Source organism: Meles meles, chromosome 13, assembly GCF_922984935.1.
Source record: "Meles meles chromosome 13, mMelMel3.1 paternal haplotype, whole genome shotgun sequence".
In the NCBI taxonomy this organism is placed as follows: domain Eukaryota; kingdom Metazoa; phylum Chordata; class Mammalia; order Carnivora; family Mustelidae; genus Meles; species Meles meles.
Window position 1 is genome coordinate 77,360,471 of NC_060078.1, and position 19,373 is coordinate 77,379,843.

At 43.5% G+C, this 19,373-nt stretch overlaps 1 protein-coding gene and 1 pseudogene across 1 annotated transcript; both read right to left on the reverse strand.

Annotated features, from left to right (window-relative positions):
• Window positions 1-999: 999 nt before the first annotated feature.
• Window positions 1,000-1,411, reverse strand: LOC123954904 (developmental pluripotency-associated 5 protein-like). The gene has a single exon (XM_046026244.1). The coding sequence runs from the start codon at window positions 1,409-1,411 to the stop codon at window positions 1,061-1,063; it is 351 nt and encodes a 116-aa protein (XP_045882200.1). The 3' UTR covers window positions 1,000-1,060.
• A 16,792-nt stretch (window positions 1,412-18,203) lies between these two features.
• LOC123955671 lies at window positions 18,204-18,479 on the reverse strand (annotated as a pseudogene).
• Between the last annotated feature and the right edge of the window lie 894 nt (window positions 18,480-19,373).

Below are 19,373 nucleotides of genomic sequence, written 5' to 3' on the forward strand. Positions count from 1 at the left end.
ATAGCAGGGAAGATGGGGTACTGTTAGCACCTAGTGGGTAGAGACTGGGGTTGCAAAATATTCTCCAGTGCTTTTTCCAGAGAAAGATCTGCCTCCATGTGTCAGTACCGCCATGAATGAAAAACCCCAACTTACAATAATACCAAAAGAATACAAATACCAGGGGTTGTTGATTGCACAATACAGATAATTATTTACAATAATAACATCAGCGTCCTCCATGATATCAAGAATCAATTGGAATGAAATATAATGGGCTGTAATTTAAAGATCACAACTTTATGAAGCATCCTTCATCCTCCTTTCTGTGGAACTTGCTGAACAATGGCCAAATGTAGCATGTTTCTGACATGCAACCTAGCTTAATCTTAGATTTCTTGAAGACAAGTGGACAAATAAATTTAGGGATAAGATGGAGCATGTGGTGTTGGCTTTCATGTAACAATGACGGCAGATGGATCAACTAAAACCTGAGAACACACGAAGAAGCTACCTACTACTAATGAGTTTGGGGCAGGTCATGTAAGCCTCATCTTTGATGTCTTCAACTTTAAAATGAAAATAAAGGGGAGTGTGTCTAGGTGGCTTAGTCAATTAAGTGTTCAGCTCGGGTCATGATCCTGAGGTCCTGGAATTGAGCCCCATGTCTGGTTCCCTGCCAGTGGGGAGTCTGCTTCTCCCTCTGCCCCTCCCTCTACTCATGCTTGTGCTCTTTCTCTCTCTCTCAAATAAACAAAATCTTTAAAAAAAAATAAAGGAAAAACATATAAAACATTAAGGTGATTATATCAAATAAAATATGCCAGCCCTCTGTTAAGTATAAAATGATATTCTACAGAGGGTTTTTTTTTTTTTTACTTATTTAAAATTTTATTCTTTAATTAGCAAACCTGGGAGGAAAGCCACATTAGGACTGAGACAAAGGCAGAGACCCAAAAATCAGCTGGTTTTTCCTTGTCAGACTGGAGCAGAATTTCAACAAGACCACATACATTCTACCTCTGGAGACACAGTTTACTATTTAAATCCTGATTCCACGTACGTGGGTTGCAAACTGGCTTCACTTCCTCCAAGGATCTAGCTCTAGGGCTTTCGTGGCATCTTCAAGTTTGAGCATCCTTCGCTCCTGTCGCTGGAGGTGCCATTCGGCCATGGACTGCAGCATCCACCTGGCCCTGAGTTCATGCAAGTAAGAGCCATAAACCACGACCTCTGTGAGGTCCGAGGATTCTAGAACCTTTAGTTCAAGCATGACTTTGCTCACTTGCTCCATGTACGGGATTCGAGATCCTGCTGGGCCAAACAGAGCCTTGAAGAGCTGCGTCTGGACCTGCAACAACTCGGGATCTTTCAAATCTTCGGGAGCTTTCACCCATGGTGGAATATCTTTTCGTTCTGGAAGCGTCCCCATTTGGAGCGCCTCAAAACCACGCTCCAACCTGGGCTCCAACCTCCAGCCTGAGTGGCTGGGGCCTCCATGCCAGAGAGGGAGCACGGAGCCGGGCCCCGCCCATGAGAAGCCCCGCCCACGAGAAGCCCCGCCCCCTGCCTGGAGGCCCAGTCTCCCACCTACAGGTTTTATAGGGAAAGCCATTGGAGGTAAAAACAGCTACTTCAAACGGCCACAAGAAATTGCCCAACAATATTTAAATTCATAATAGCAAGCCCTAAAATTGCTGTGCTCCAGTTGATTCCATCCATGATTTAGTCATTCTTTTCTAATCAAACACAATTATGGGAATTAAATGCTCTTAATAATATCCTGAAATTAGATTATGGCATTGCACCTGAAGCTTTCTCGATTACCAATGGAATAGCATTTCTTTAGGAAGCAGAAATGGTTGAGTGAGTTCTGAAATGAGGCTCGAAAGAACCAGAATAGATATGAGGAGAAGAAACGTGTGAAGCCATCTTTCAATTAACTAAAACCTGATAGAAGGAAAGTGACATATAGATCAAAATCCGGGTAGAGAACACTCTCCCCTTGTGGTTTTCTGACATTGGACAACTTTTCATGTTTCAAAAAGAGACATCAACATGACTTTACTAAAAAGAAGCCTCTATAGAATAATCAGAGTAGATACAGAAAGACAAACTTGTTTTCTTTTCTTCTTCTTTTTTTTTTTTTTTTTAGAGAAGGTTTGGAGGGGACAGAGTGACAGGCGGAGAGAGAATCTAAAGATTTTTATTTATTTATTTGACAGACAGAGATCACAAGTAGGCAGAGAGGCAGGCAGGGAGAGAGGAGGAAGCAGGCTCCCCGCTGAGCAGAGAGCCTGATGTGAGGCTCTATCCCAGGACTCTGGAATCATGACCTGAGCTGAAGGCAGAGGCTTTAACCCACTGAGCTATCCAGGTGCCCCAGAAAAAGAATCTTAAGCAGGCTCCATGCCCTGCAGGGAGCTGCACACCGGGCTCAATCCCATGAGTCTGAGATCATGACCGGAGCCTAAATCAAGAGTCAGATGCTTAACTGATTGCACCACCTGGGCGTCCCAAGACAAACAATTAAAAAATTAATAAATAAAAGGCAAGCACACTGTTCCAAAGAAGATCTTTGATTGAATAATTGGATTGATTTTTCTGAGTTAATGTGGAAGCAAGATCAGCTAGAACTTCAACTTTTTGTAAAACTAAGAGAAAAAAAAATTTTCCCGGACATATAAATACGGAAACTGAGGTTCAGGAAGGTCACACTGACTGTGAATGGTGGGATGAGAATTCAGAGGTCCTCATGGCTCCAAAGCGTTTGCTCTGGAAACACTACATCTTGAGGCTACATAAGACAGTCTCCCAACTTCATTTCTCCCCTTTCTACCCTCCTGCCTACATAGGATCCTCTTTTACAGTTCACCCTCTCTCCTCCCTCCCCTGGGTCCTGAATGAGGACCCAGGGTCCTCAACACCTCTCTTTTGGCCCTTTCTTCTGCCTTCTCTTTCCCCACTTCCTCCATCCTAACATTGCCCAAAATCCATGAACCAGAAGGAGGGGCTCTTCCTGGGAGCCTAGGTTTCAGATCCAAATGGCTCATTCATAGCTAGCTGCCTTGTTCTGGGTCAGCCTAGGGGTTCCCCCTCAACCAGCAATTTCTGCCTTTTCAGGCTTTACAGAAGGTTGAGTATCTGAGCCCTCCTCATGTCTCCTCCCATCCTGGGTCTCCCTCCTCCTGCTCTGCTGGCTTTTGGAAAGAGCTTTGAGCGTGCCCTGGGGTTCTCCATCCACCTGGGTGGGTGCTGGGCACATGCAAATTCCCCACTAGATCAACAAAGCCCACACCAGCACTCGCATACTAGTGCAGCACTCGTAATCCTAAAATCCCTTCATTAGCTTTTTTATTATGGTAGAATAGATATAAAATTTACCACTTTAACTATTTTTAGGTGTTCAGTGGCAGAAAGGACATTCACACCATTGTGTAACCATCCCCACCACCATTCATCTGCAGAACATTTTCATCATCCAAACTGAAACCCTGTCCCAATTAAATAATTCCCCGTTCTCCCCTCCTCCCAGCCCCTCATAACCTCTGTTTTACTCTCTGTCTCTAGGAATTTCATCCTTCTTGTGTAACTCTGACAGGTGGAAGAATACAACACTTTCTTATGTGACTTATTACACTTAGCATAATGCATTCAAAATGCATCCCTGTTGTCACGTATATGAGAATTCTATCCCTTTCCAAGACTGAATCATGTTCTATTGCATGTATGTACCACAACTGGTTTATCCATTCATCTGTTGATGGACATTTGGATTGTTTTCACTTTTTGACTCTTGTAAACACTGCTGCTATGAATATGGATGTACAACTATGTATTCAATTCTTCCAATTATTATGAATATATCCCAAGAAGTGGAATTGATGGATTGGATGGCATATTTTAAAAATTTTTTGGCATATTTATGTTTAATTTTTGAAGTACCACCATATTGTTTTCCCCAGCAACTATATCATTTCTCATTCCCACTTGCAAAGCACCAGGGTTCTAACTTCTCTACATCTTAGTCAACACTTATTTTCTGGGTTTTGGTTTTTTGTTTGTTTGTTTGTTTGTCTTTTTTTAATAATAGCCATTCTAGGGGCATGAAGTGGTATCTCATTGTGATTTTGCTTTGCATCTGAAATGCACCCACTTTGGTACCATGTAGATCCGTGGTACAGAGCTCCTATTTCTTTACATCTTCATCAACACTTGGTATGAACAGGCTTATTGGTTGTCTTAAACTGATGTGTGGGATGGTATCTCGTTGGTGTTTCATTTCAAAATTTGCATATTTATGTGGAAGGTTGAGAATATTTTAATCTATGTATAGGTTCCCTCCTCTGGAAATTATTCATATTATTTTCCCTATCTTTCTACTAGGTTTGTCTTTTTAAGTAGGAATTCTATGGATATTCTTGTTACTGATGTCTTGTCAATTATATGCATTGTGAAATCTGTCCTTTTCTTGTTCTTTCTTGACTCTTGGCATGAGAATTTGTCATTTTAATTAGACAGTTTTATCAAACTTGTTATTTCTGGACTACACTTTTCCTATCATTAAAAAGAATCTGTCCTTACTCTACTACCATAATGATATTTGCCTATGCTTTTTTTTTTTGAGAAGTTTTATGGTTTTGTTTTTGACTGTTGTATCTTTTACACAATGGAATTATTTTTTAGTGTGGTCAGAGATAATGACCTAATGCTATCTTCTTCCAAAATGAAGACATCTCATTATCCTAGAATCACTAGCTGTTCGGTCCATTCTTTTCCATATTGATTTTAAGGCCAACTCTCATGTACCAAGCTCACACACATATGTGATTATGGTCTCAGGCTGCCTGAGGTCCTCCACGGGCCTTTGTATATATCCCCAGTCCAACGCTGCACTATTTTATTTACCAAACCTGTATGGTAAGCCTTGTTATGTAACAAAACAGGTTTTGTTCACTATTCCAAGTTTCTCCCTTCCCACGCATATGGCCACCTTCTTCAAATTTGTCTTAGCATTTCTTCACCCTTGTCAGATTGTGTGAAAAACTTCATTAGGACTTTCATTAGACAATCATTAAAATAATAAAGTGATGTGTCTTCTTTATGATATCAAATCTTTCTAACGATGAACTAGTATTTAGATGTCCTACATCTTACAGTAAAGTTTTTTGTTCAATTTGGGTTTTTTTTGCTGTGGATGTCTGTTATGAATACACACTTTCAGATTTTTTTAAATTACATTTTCTACTTCATTGTCCCTGGGACATAAAAATGCTATGGGTTTTTCATATCAATCTTCTGTCCAACAACAATATAGAACTATCTTCTTTGTTCTAGTGCTTTTCTGTAGATTCACTTAGAATTTATGTCTACAGAAATTTGTCTGCAAAGAATGGTAATTTTACTTCCGTCTTTGTAACTCTTATGTATCTTATTTCTTTTTCTTATTTTACTGCATTTTATGTGATTTTGAATAGAAGAAGTGTTTTAAGCAATGCAGGTTCTATTCCCGACTTCAAAGAGAGTATGTGTAAGGTCCCACTCCTTTGGTATATTTATGCCTCTATTAGACAGACTCTCTGTCAAGTAATAATGTTTTCTCCTATTCCTAGATTTTTACTTCTTTTAAATAAAAGAATGTTGAAGTTTGAGTTTGTTTGTCTCTTTCTTTTTTTTTTAAAGATTTTATTTATTTATTTGAAAGAGAAAGAGGGCATGAGTGGGGAGTGGGTAGAAGGAGAGGGACTCTCCACTGAGCAGGGAGCCCAATGCAGGGCTCCATCCCAGAACCCTGGGATCAGGACCTGAGCCAAAGGCTGATGTTTAACTAACTGAGCCACCCAGACACCCCTTTTCTTTATTTGAGATTTAAGAAGCAGTGCAGTAGTGTACTTGGAGAATGGACTCTGGAGTTAGTTCCTGGAACACAATGAATGTTGGAGGACATGTTCTTTTGAAGGGCACATTGTTCTCAAAGGCGTTGGTGTCAGCACTTTTTATACTCTTAAAAAAGATTAAAGACCACGAAGAGCTTTTGTTTTTGTGGGTTATGTATCTTTCAATATTTATCATGTTAGAAATGAAAACTGAGAAATTTCAAAAAAAATTTATCGATTCATTTTAAAACAGTAATAAGCTCAATCCACGTTAAGATATAATTTTTTAACGAAAAATAACATATCCTCCAAAACAAAACCAAGTGGAGTGTGTATATCTACTCTACTTATTAAACTTATCCCAGGGTATCTTCAAGTATCTTCAACTACTCACCTGTTCTGTAGAAACTTACACACAGCACCTCCTAGCCTCTAAGGCTGAGTTCAAAGAGGACTTTGCGTCTTCTGGTTCTCTTATCACACGTCTACAAGGCACTGAATGCCCCAGTTTTTCCATCTATAAATTAGGTTTATTGGTTACCACAGACCAATCCTGATGATGTTTTAATGAAATCCAGGGAGGTTGTCTTTTAGGACTAGGTTATTAGGAATGTGGACAGTGACATAAATTTCTGGGTAATGGAGGAAAAAATCTATATTGGGCAAAGTATTTGGATTCCTTCAAAATCTTACTCTCTACTTAATTGTTGCTTGAAAATAATACTATCAATAAACTGTAAACAAGAAAATATGCTTCTTTCATCAACTAAACTATGATTTATCTCCAGTCTTAAAGAAGGAGAATGTTTATTTAACAAGAGCAGTTGCTGTCATTTGTCAAAATCACATCTTTTTTTCTGAATTATTTCTCTGCTCACATTTTTACATAGCCATGGTCATGGCATTTATGAAATGAGTTTGTTTTTATTTCTCTGTTAGCTGGATCAATGATCAGAAAGCTGGCTTTGAAAGGATTATTTCAAGATCATGTCAAATAACAGAGGGATCCTGTGGGAGGCATTTGCATGAGCTTCCTGAAACCTAACTTGTGAACAGCAGCAGCTGGTGGTCACAGCGGGGGCAGGGAGAGCCTTCTCTTACCCACTCAAATGAGGGGTCTCCTGGAAGTTCAGTCCTTCTTGTTTCCACTGAGATCTGTCCTGGTGGAGAGTCGCACCTAGCCATGCCACAAAACAGAGGTGTTCTAAGCATAATTTAAATATAACTTCCTAAACACACTGTGGTCATTATCATTATCTTCAATTTAGGAAAGAATTGACGTTGTTCTCACTCTTCCGACTTGGTAGGAACCTGAAAACATGGCAGCCATTAGAACCACTGGATGCTGAGATTCCCGGGTGTGATGGCTCATTCTCAACAGGTGAGGATTTCCTACCCGTGGAGAAGGGGGACCTGAGGTGTAAGTGCTCCCACAGGCCCTCCTCTCTGCACCCAACCTCTGGGACAGCTGCTTCACCTTCACCCTCCCTCGGACTCTTCCTTTCCAAGAGTGACTCTTCCCACCTTACTTCAGCTTGGTCTCCTTCCTGTACCCACACGAGTCCAAGCACATCCCTCCTGGCACTTCTCTTTTCCATTTCCATCAACACTTGGTGACTATCTGCTTTGTGTCGAGTTAAGTGCCATTCGTCCAATGGAGCCGCCAAACTGAGCCACCCCAGCCACCCTTTCCTTTGAGATTGCAGATAAACACAACACAGGTAAGACAACACAAGTATTGGATACTTGTTGTTACCATTTCAACATTGTCAGAATGCTCATTTCAGCATGGTCACTAGGGTGACCCTGTGTTCTGGTCTGCCATGGACTGAGGAAGTTTCTGGGACATGGAACTTTCATCTTTAAAACCAGGACAGTCTCGGGGTGCCTGGGTAGCTCAGTGGGTTAAAGCCTCTGCCTTTGGCTCTGGTCATGATCCCAGGGTGCTGGGATTGAGCCCCGCATCAGGATCTCTGCTCAGCAGGGAGCCTGCTTCCTCCTCTCTCTCTCTCTGCCTGCCTCTCTGCCTACTTGTGATCTCTGTCTGTCAAATGATTAAATAAAATCTTTTTAAAAAATTAAATAAAACCAGGACAGTCTCAGATAAACTGAAGCAAATTGGTCATTGTGATGGATTCAGTTGTATCCTCCCAAAATGGTGAAGCTCTACCTCCCAGTACCTCAGAGGATGACTTCATTTGGAAATAGGGTCATTCAGTTGTAATTAACTAATTAGTAATTAGGTGACATCATCCTGGAGTAGGTTGAGCCCCTAATGCAATATGACTGGGGCCCTTATAAGAAGGGGAAGTTTGGAGACCGAAATGCACACTGGGAGAGCACCATGTGAAGACGAAGGCAGAGATTGGGGTGATGCAACAGAAGTCAAGAAGATAAGATCGCCAGCAACCCACCAGAGGCTAGGAGAGAGTCCTGCAAAATTCTCCCTCATAGTCCTCAGAAGGAACCAAACTGCCAACACATTACTCTTTGATAAAAGTCTGGGCTCACAGAGCAATCATACTGGATGGTTGCAGACAAGGGAAAGGATGGGTGAACTTTAAGCAGTTGGGGGATGGTGAAGTCACAGGGAAGGGAAAGCTCACTTAGAGCTACCCCGGGCTCCAAGAAGAGCTGTGGACTTTTGAGGATTGCATGGGTAAGAGGAACCCAGGTCCTGTTCCCAGGCTGCACACTGGAATTGGGGCTGTGGGTGGGGCTTTGGCAGGACTTCCCATAAGAATGAGTCAGGGATGGACCTCCCCACCCCAGCAAAGATCTCCATGCAAACCCAGTACAAGGAAGCTACCAAGGTCAAGGGCACCCCAGTGTACTCCTTGAATAAGGACTATGAGCCAAAGGCCAGCAGAGCATGTGATGAATGATCTGGACTCTACCATATCTCCAAGGCCTGGGTACAACTCAGGAGGGGAAGGAGGGCTCCTATTCCATAGCCAGGATGGAATTCCCTGCCAGTCTGCTTGGTGGGAGCTCAGAGCTGATTGAAGTTGACTTAGAAAAATGAAAACACTGTGACATTTCTTATGGGCGTAGATGTAAGATAATATTCATATCCACCACATATTCATTGTACTCGTGATAGGACATGCTTTCAATTTCCGCAAGCTGTGGCCTGGCTGGCAGGTGTCCCAGGGCCCTTTCCTTCTCTCAGCTGCCCAGCAGGTCCTATGGAGAGAGATACTTCTCCCCACTAACCCCAAATAGAAGTCAGTGTAGAGGACTCCCACAGTGCTACAGCTGTGCTCTGAAGTTCAAGGAGAGGGGAGCCTAGGGTTGGGGGAAGGGATAGCGGAGGTGGTGGGGGGAGAAAGAGACTGAGGAGCCTGAAGAATGGGAAGAGAAGAAAAAGAAAACTGTTTGGCAAGCCAGCCCTCCAGAGTCCTCCTGAGCCTCTCTAGCACTCCAGGAGGCCACCTCAACTCCAAGGCTTGCATTTCCGTCCCAGCTATTTCTGGCCTCCACTCACAGACCAGGGTGCCCATCAGACTGGATTCTAGCCCACAGCTCACTGCACGGTCACATTTACCATCTGCAAACAGAAGGCAGTGTATATTTCAGCTGTGGAGAGGGAGAACTCAGGGTTTGTGGCAAGGAAAAATGGAACGCAGTGAAGGAGAAAACTCCATTACTAACTCTCCAAGGAGCCAGGATCATCCATCTTCCTCTTCTGGTTGTCAGTGAGTAACTCAACCTACAGCTTCAACCATCTCTCTGAAGGAAAAAGAAACCCCGCATGCTGAGTTTCCTCTTTTAATCAGAGAATCAAAGGGATGAGTGACAAAGCCCCACATCAACTTCAATATCTCATTTTTTAAATTTTTACTTTATCAACATCATGTCCTCTAGACTCAAGGGAGGGAGAGCCCACCTCTTTTTTATTTTTTAATTTATTTTTGTTTATTTTTCATTTTGGGGGAGAGACCACTTCTTTTCATAAGGCCTCACCCCTAGTTGTAGCCTCTTTACCTTTCATGAGGATGTTCTATCTGCTGGGCCATCTTTCCATGATTAGTCTAAACACAGCCAGACACCACAGACCTCTCTACTACCAAATTACCTCCTGTTGTCTTCTGAAACCCTGTGAGCCTTAGACAGGGATTAGATTTTGAGTTCAAAAGAGAAGTGAAGAAAAACAATCTGAGGAACAAAACTAGCGGCAATGTCTTCTTGTCTTGCTTGCTGTTTGTGTTCATTTCTCCAGAGACGGGGCATGGCAGAGGGGAGCCCCCCTTGCAAGCAGGGTGCTAACATGCCAGTAGGTCATGGACAGACTTTGAGATGGGTCACAGGCAGCTACAGCTACTAACAAAATTCTCTAGATAAATCTCTTTTCTAATAAAATACACTGGACCCAAGGTTTTCCTTCTAATGAAATGACTTTCACTCACATTCTGATCCAGTCTCTTGAGTGCAAGAAAAGGGGGAGAGGAGAGGTACAGACAGCACACCCAGAATTTTTGGACCACCTTGGCTCTTCCTCAATCCAGGACATACCTTTCCTGATACCCTGTTAATAATTATGGTGGTTAGGTAAGGTCGTAGTAAAAACGCTTTTAAGGTTTTTTTTTTTTTCTCGAAGTCTAGTTATATCCATGGGGGTATATTTATTTTACTTATTTATTTGACAGAGAGAGAGAGAGAGAGAGAGAGAGCATGAGCTGGAGGGAGAGGGAGAGAGAACTGAAGCAGACCCTGCGCTGAGCACAGAGCGCACTGTAGGACTTGGTCCCAGGACCGCGAGATCGTGACAGCACTAAAACCAAGAGTCGGGGTTGCTCAACCAACGGAGCCATGCAAGTGCCCCCCACCACACTGGGTGTGTATTTAGAATGTGACACCATCTGACTCCCTTCTCATGACAGAAATAGTCCCTGGGCTCAAATGACCTAGAAACAGGGACTCCAGATCTCCCAAACTGCTTTGCTCCTTGGAGGCACCAGGCTTTCCACGTCTCAATATACACCTGTTAAAAATTACCATAACACATGACCTCCCTCACAGGGTGCTTGCCAAAGTAAGAAGAACTACAGGAGATCCTCAACATGCCAAAGTTCAAATGATGACCACTCAGAAATAGCAAGAAAACTGGCTGTAGAGGAAAGGCTTTTCGGCTCTACCTGATACCAACAGATGGAGCGAGGTGTCACTCGTGAGGAGGAGAGAGGGACCCAAGAACAGCCTTCGGGAATCTAACGGGTCCATAAGCTCTTGAAGGAAAAATACACCTTGAAGTTGGAAGGGCTTGGAGTCATTGCCAAGATTTATGTGGCAGCCTTTCATCTTAACCGCTGTGCCTGTGCTTGCCAGCAAACTCCATAGCGGAGGGCTCATTCATCCAGGTTTATGCCTGTGGTCATGGAATAATTGACTCCTTCTGGAGTCAGTGTCTGGTTTGTAAGATAAAATATTTGGTCACCCTACCCGGTGGGATCCTTGGGAAGCCATTCATTTCAGACTCAGCGTCTAGTGACTGGTACTAAGACTGTACTTTGCATTCTTGGCAAATAACACACTGTGTTGGGAGGGAGCAAATGGTACGATTTTTCTTTTTTTTTAATTTTTTAAATTTTAAATTTTAAATTTGAGAGAGAGAGAGAGCAAGTGCTCAAGCAGGGGGAGAGGCAGAGGGAGAGGGAGAAGCAGACTCTCTGCTGACCAGGGAGCCTGATGTGGGACTCGATCCCAGGACCCTGAGACCATGACCTGAGCTAAAGATGCTAAACCATCTGAGCCACCCAAGTGCCCCGGGTATGATTTTTCTGCTTTGACTTAGAATCCAGTGGTAGCTTAGGTAACACAGGGGTTCTCTGCCTCAGCACTACAGATCTGGGTACTGGGTAGTTCTTTGTTGTGGGGCCGTTTTGTGTGCATCCCCGGCCTCTACCGGACAGATGCTGAGAGCCCCCTCTCTTCCCCACCCCCATTTGTGATGGCCAAAAATATCTCCAGACATTGTCAAAGGTCTTCTGGGAGGTAAGACCCTCTCTGAGAAGCACCAACGCAGTACTTCTTACAGTAAAATTTAGTGGAAAATCTGAGTAAATTTGGCCTGCGACATTGGTCCCTGAAATAGCTTCTGAATCAGGAAATGAGAAACACTTACCTTCAGGGTTTGACAGAATATACTGGTTGTCCTAAGCTCCAGGTTTAGGGCCAGACTGATTTGAAGGTGGCTTTGTCACATCCTAACTATGTAGCCTTGCAAGTTACTCAGCCTACTTGAGCCTGTTTTCTCGCCTGTAAATGGATAAAAAATATCCCTATCTCTCAAGGCAGTTATGAAGATTAAAAGAGACATGATACAGGAACCATTTAATGCATTGGAGGTATACAATAAACACCTGTAACAGTGTAACAATGACGATGCTAGATGTTACTGTTATTAGGCCTAGGGCAGAGTCAGGTGAGTTTGAATAGGCTGCTATGTTTGGAAGGTACAGAGGACCAGTCAAGTTTCTTAGGAATGGACCCTTTAAAAGAAAAGTAAATATACATTGCCATAAATATTTGGAGCTCTCATGTAGTTGTATTGGAAGACTGTGTCCTTGGTACCCGATTTGGTAATCAAGTGGGTTCATGCTTACCATATTAAAAGATTGAGACCCATGGGTTTTCAAAATATCATATAGTCTGACCTCTGTGGCATAACCCCATCTCTCCCCAAATCTAACCTAAGCCCCCAACAGAGGACATGATCACTGCATTGCCCACAGCCCAGGACTACAATGTGTCAGCCCTTGGTCAGACATGAAGGCCCATACTCCAGTTGGTGTCCCCTTTGTGTCAAAGTCTTCTGCACACTGTGACTCGCCGTGAATCATTCCTGGTCCCAGGATATTCCCTAAAACTCAGTCTCGGGCTTTGCCTCTGTCCCCAACTGCACTTCTGAGTCTTTACTTATCTTTCTCTGAACGTCAACATCCACACCTGTAAGATAGAAACAAAACTAATACCTACTTCTCAGGTGACTACAAAGATTAAAGAAGCTAATTAGGACACAGTAAAGGCCCAACACTACACACACTTATGTCTGGCCACCTCTCAGAGGCTCATAGAATATTAAATGACACAACGCTTGGCAGAGCGCCCACCAGGTCCCGATAAGCTTATATGTCCCCTTCCACCTCTTCCCTCTTCTGCCATAACTGGGTCCTTCTTCCTCCAGTCACCTCCGTGAGGAGTTTGCTGGGGAGCCCAGGGTGCCTGGACTGAACTTTCTAGATGTCCTCACCAGGAGCGCAGGGGAGTCAACCCCTTCACTGTTTTCTTGCAGCAAACAGAAAAGGGGTGGCAGAAGGAGATCCACCATGCCCCCAGCCTGGACCTGTTCCAGCACCAAGAAGTCAGCTCTCGAGGGAGGTCTTAGTATCGAAACCCTCTCTTCACTGATGGGAGATCCCACCTCACTCGAACATGCGGCAGTTTGAAAAACTTGTATCAACAGCTGGGCCAACTTAGGCAGTAAGAACCACAGGACTGGCACTCGGGACCCGTGATCCTTGTAGGGATCCATAAACAAGCTTTAATGTCTCTTAAAATCAGAATTTAAAAAAATAAAATATAATCCAGCTGGAATTACATTTTTCTTATACCAACACAGTCATAAATATAACTTTTAAAAACTTTTATGGAGGAAGTGGGCCGTGAAGGTAAAGTGTGGTGGGCCCACCAAAATTATCACATGGCCCTGCTCTAGGGCTAAAGGTTGCGCTGGTCCTCGGAAGGGAACGGGGTCAATAGGAATCTGCTGCTCAGGGGAGAACATGGGACCCTGAGGTCAGGGGCCTGAGCAACAAAATGGTAGGTCAGCTCTTCTTCAAGAGCAGCAGAACCACACTCCATCTTCACGCTTCAGACCTTCATCTCCCTGTTTTCATCCCTGCTCTGGGAGAGGGTGTTTTTCAGGAAGATCGATGAAGACAGCCATTGAGCATTTAGGACCCCACTCACACCTGGGGGGCCACTCTGTTACAGAGAAACAAATTAGGAATCAGAGAGTCAACTGTGAAAGTGACATCAAGAGACGTAGGGTGACGGGATGGCTGTGTCATGGGACTCTGACGGTGACCGGGACATTGCTGCCCCCTGTGGTCTCCATAAGATTGTCATCAAATCCCCAAATTCAAAGCTTTTCCCGCAAAAATGAAAACCACTGATGGGCTCAGAGTTCCCAGGCTGCTGGCCCCTATTATGAAGTTCCTGCTTCTGGCCATGCTGGTTCCAAACCACCTGTGTCAACTCATAACGTGGCTCCTATCTGATTCATGTTTCCACCTAAACTCCATTTGCACAAAATTCACTGGTAGACTTACCTTTACTGAGAAGCTGGGTGAGGGGAGACAAGGGAAGGACTCTTGTAACCCCTGAAGCATGAAGACGAATCCAGGCTGCAAAGCGCTGATGGGAGCAGAGGGTTGGAGTCACTGACTACTAATGAGTTTCTTTGGGGGAAGACAAACATTTTCTGGTATTGGTGGCGATGTTTGTGCAAGCTTTGCCAAGATTTTTTAAAAACAAAACACTGGATTTCAAAAAAACAAAAACAGGGGCACCTGGGTGGCTCAGTGGGTTAAAGCCTCTGCCTTCGGCTCAGGTTGTGATCCCAGGGTCCTAGGATCGAGCCCTACATCAGGCTCTCTGCTCAGCGGGAAACCTGCCTCCTTCTCTCTCTCTCTGCCAGCTTGTGATCTCTGTCTGTCAAATAAATAAATAAAATCTTTAAAAAACAAAAACAAAAAGCACTGGGACAAGTCCAGTGCAGACCTTGGGAACGGCTGGATGTGGAGCCTCAAAGACCGTCAGGCCCATCTCCCTCCACCTGCCGCTGGGCTTTGCTGGGGCGGCCTCTCCCTCCTGACCACCTTCACCCCTGGGGGCTTCTGCAGTTCCAGGCCTATAGACTGCCAGCTGTGAGGCCCTCAAAGCCAGGTTCTTTTTCCTTAACACTGCACTGAAGTTTTCAGCTTGACTGTCCATGGTCATCCCTGAACCAGACACCATGGCCAGGGGCCTGGGATATGCTGATGGGCCGGCTGAGTCCCTGGTGGGGGAGGGGAGGAGGGTTTGGGGACAGAGGAAGTTGGCAAATCTCAGGCAAACTGGGGGCTTGAGAGTGGGGGATGGGTGCAGGGGGTTGCTGGAGGATAAAGGGAGTGTCCTTACCAGAAGCAGGAACCGGGATTAACCTGGCAAAAGCAACAGAGGTTGATTAACTCACCCAGTGACCTTGAGGAAGTCTCTGTGCCTTTGTTTCCTCGTTTGGGAAATGAGAGTAACGGGAACACCTGCTTTCCCAGGTGATGGTAAGGGCTAGATGAGAGAAGGGTAGAAACCGCCGAGACAGAACGTGGCGAGCACAGTGTCGTGCTCAACCAGCACTGCTATTATGTGCCACATCATCTGTTCTAGACTCTTCTATAATTAGTCTCCGCTATTTACTTCCTCAATACAGAGTCTTTCTCTAGTTATCAGCAGTTTTTGCACGCGCTTTAGCAATACTCAGTAAGCTCTTGTTTTTCTGCCTCCGATAGCTATAAAGTCATTTGCAAATGTCTTACAGAAAATTGAGTAAGAACGGTAACAGCCCCCAGTAGGAGAGAGCTCTAATCCTGGCCAGTCTTTCTCCTAAGTCTCAATGCCAGACATTCGTAGTTCTAAAGTGTCCCTACAATCGGAATCCAGAAGCACACGGAAGAGAATGTTCTAGATCAGCATCCTAAGTGCCTTGAAAAAACACTGCACCGTCTGGCCATCCCTGCAGTTCCCTGGAAAGTCACACAATCTCTATTAGAAAAGTGGCCACTCGTGATTCTCATTGATACCAGAACCTCTTTTCCCCCTGGGTGCTTGTGCAAGAGAGAAAAGGCAGAACTTCCGGTCGATATATGTCCCATTGTATTAGCGCTTCTTTCTGGAGACAAATGGCTCCATTAAACACTAGGAAAGCCTTCTGATACCCAGACAACCAGCTGAAAACATAGAAATTGAATTCCACACTCATGGCACAAATCCGTCTTTATAACACAGTCCCCAAAAGAACTTCAAATGACTTTGTAGGACTAGTTTCTGAGATTCGATGAGAAGATATGACTTTGGAGGGGGGTAAGTCGGGAGGATGATTTCATTAGCTTTGTCAGTTTGGGCATGAGGTGATGATAAGAAAGGAATTAGCATCCCTGGGGACTCTTAAGGGAATAAATAAATATTTTAATATAATTTGTGAGACATTGTAATAAGGCCCAGCATGGATAATCTACTACTGTTGTTATGATGTGCTTATGGTTGGAAGTCAAATATCCAAAAATAAAAAAAAAAAATAGTCCTGATTATTATTAAAAGATCAAAAATACATATAACTTCCCAGACTGTGATTTGTATAGGGGCTGCTGGCCTCAAGGCCCAGCAATGTGATGGGCTTGGGTAGAGGTTTCTCAGGCCAATTCCGGGGTAGAAGGTTGCTTCCATATACCTGTGCAAGGTATATGGCAAAGAGGAACCACAGTATCTATCCTCTGGAGGGCCTGCTGTCCTTCCTGGTGGGGCAGTTCAGAAGGACAGGAGGCCATACTCCTAATCTGTTAATATCCCCTAGAGACAAAGTGGGAATCTATCCCATGGATGACAGAAGGGAGTTTTCATCACATCAGAGCTGGGCAAATTCTCAGTCAGCTACCTCCATTCCCACATGTCACACACATGGGGCCCTCGGAGAGGGTCTCTAACCTGCGGTCTGCCAGCAAGCGCCATCCCTTACTCACTAGGTCTTGGGCAAATTGCCTTAGTTTACTGATCCTCAGCTTCCTCACCTGTAAAACGAGGGTGTTTGGGCATATTGTGTCTGGGATTCAGTGACACGACCAACATGAAGCACTGAGCACGGTGCTCGTGAGAGTTGTCCCCCAGCTCTCTCGTCCTTTCAACATAGGTGAAGAAGGGAGCTCTCGATTCTTCTTTAAACAGCGCTAACTACCACAGGCTACAGATTCCTGTTGGCTATGAGAAGCTGAGAAGTATGATTCTTTTGAAGAGAACCACATTCAGTTTTTCTTTCCTCTAAATTTCTCTGTGACACTGAGAAGACTCCTGGTCATTCTGACCTCTGGTGACCTGGACAACTTAGTCTTCACAGTGACTTGCCGCTCTGTTGTTCACTGACTCTGATTTTCTAAGGTGGCTAAGGTCCTGGAGAGTGGTAAACCTTTCAGGGATTTTTGATTGAATGCCTTCTTTTCCCAGAAATGTGTCCCCCATCTACACAGCTAGATGTGGTTTTTTTGTTACTACATAGCCTGTCTTCCCTGGGCCTGAGATGACTCTTATAGGAACGTGACCAAAGTGGGTGAATCAGGGTTCTTCCCCATAAGCTGTTCTGGAATTGGGGAATAGCGACGAGAAGCAATGAATTATAGCTCAAAATCTGCTGATAGCCATCTTGCCAGCCATTTGCTAGAAAATAGGCTGCAATGAGAGAGGGAAAAGCCAATGCACACAGAGAAGCAGAGAGCAAAGACCCAGGGAGAGTCCAACCTAGTCTTTGACTTTCTAATCCCAATATCCTAGATGCTCACTGCATTCCTCTCCTCTCTGCAGCTTGGATATTTCCTTCCTTGGATTCTTTCAGAGAATTCTCTTTTTGTCACTTGCAACCAAAAATCCTAACTTGGAGCCCCTTTTTATTTGACTTAAACACTCCTCATGTTTATTTGGGATGGCACAGTTGTCTTTATTTTGTTTTGTTTTATTATGGTAAGAACACTTAACATGGGATCCACCTTCTCAAAGAAATCACTTTGAGCATACAGTACAGTATTGCTAATGATAGGAACAGTGATGTACAGCAGATCTTTTGAATTATTCATGTTGTACAACCAAAGTTTATGCCCATTGATTGACAACTCCCCATTTCCCCCATTCCCAGTCCCTGGTAACCACCATCTTATTCTTTGATTCTATGAGTTTGACTATTTTTTTTTTAATTTTATTTATTTGACAGAGAGGTCACAAGTAGGCAGAGAGGTAGGCAGAGAGAGAGGAGGAAGCAGGCTCCCTGCTGAGCAGAGAGCCCGATGTGGGGCTCGATCCCAGGACCCTGGGATCATGACCTGAGCCGAAGGCAGAGGCTTTAACCCACTGAGCCACCCAGGCGCCCCAAGTTTGACTATTTTTTTAAACAAACACAATCCCACATCATTCATTGTCCTCTGGTAATGACATAGAGGTAGTTAAAACAATACAAGCAAAAGTTTTAGAACTGCATTTCCAACAAAGGACATCTAAAAAAACAAACAACATGACTGTCTCAAGAATTTCTCACTTTATTGATCATTTCTAGTTGGAGACACTTTAGAGGAGGGTAATATCTCCTTTTAGCATGATCCAACCCAGTTATTTTCTTGACTTTGTTTCAGAACGAATCTCTTCAACATCACCTAATATGAGATTCGTGTACTCATCAAAACCAGTGATACAGCCCTCTATCCGCATGGTCACTTGCTCAAAAGGTCTCACCTGAATCTGAGATCTACTTTGCAAGTATCTGAAGATGAGGTTGATGGGCTGAACCATCACCTTCTGCGCTCTTTGGCCCTGGCCACAGTGCATCATGGTGGAAGCTGACAAAGATGGCCCATGAGTTTGACTATTTTAGGAGCCTCATGTAAGTGAAATCGTGTTCTCTTTGTCTCTCCATGAATTCCGTGAAGTTACAGGATACAAACGCAACATATAAAACTTAGTTCTCTCTTTTTTTTTTTTAAACTTAGTTCTGTTTCTAAACCATAGCAAGGAGCCACCTGAAAAGGACATTAGGAAAACATTTCCCTTTAAAATAGCACAAAAAAGAATATAACACTCAGGAATAAATTTAGTCAAGGAGATGAAAGATGTGTACATTGCAAACTACAAAACATTGCTGAAAGAAATTAAAGACACAAACAAATGGAGTGACGTCTTCTGTTCATGGGCTAGAAGAAGAATATTGTTAGAATGTCTATACCAGTCAAAGTGATACACAGATTCAGTGCAATCTCTATTAAAATCCCTGCCTTCTTTTTTTTTTCAGAAATGGAAAGAAATTCTAAAATTCATAGGGAACCACAAAAGACCCTGAATAGCCAAGTCTATCTTAAGAGAGAGGAACAAACCTGGAGATATCACACTTCCTGATTTCAAAGTATATTAGAAACCTACAGTAAATAAAACAGTATGATGTTGGCATAAACACAGACATATATACCAGTGGCATAGAACAGAGAGCCCAGATATAAATCCATGCGTATATGATCAACAGATCTCTGACAAGGGTGCTAAGAATACCCAATGGGGAAAGGAGTCTCTTTAATAAATAGAGTTGGGAAAAACTGGATATTCTCTTGCAAAGAATGAAATTGGACACTTGTTTTACACCATACATAAAAATCAGTTCAAAATTGATTAAAGACTTAATTTAAACATAAGGCCTGAAACTATAAAATTCCTAGAAAAAAACAAGGTAAAACC

Coding starts and splice junctions, on each gene's coding strand:
- LOC123954904 (XM_046026244.1), bottom strand. CDS start 1,411: ATGGGGACGCTTCCAGAACGAAAAGATATTCCACCATGGGTGAAAGCT.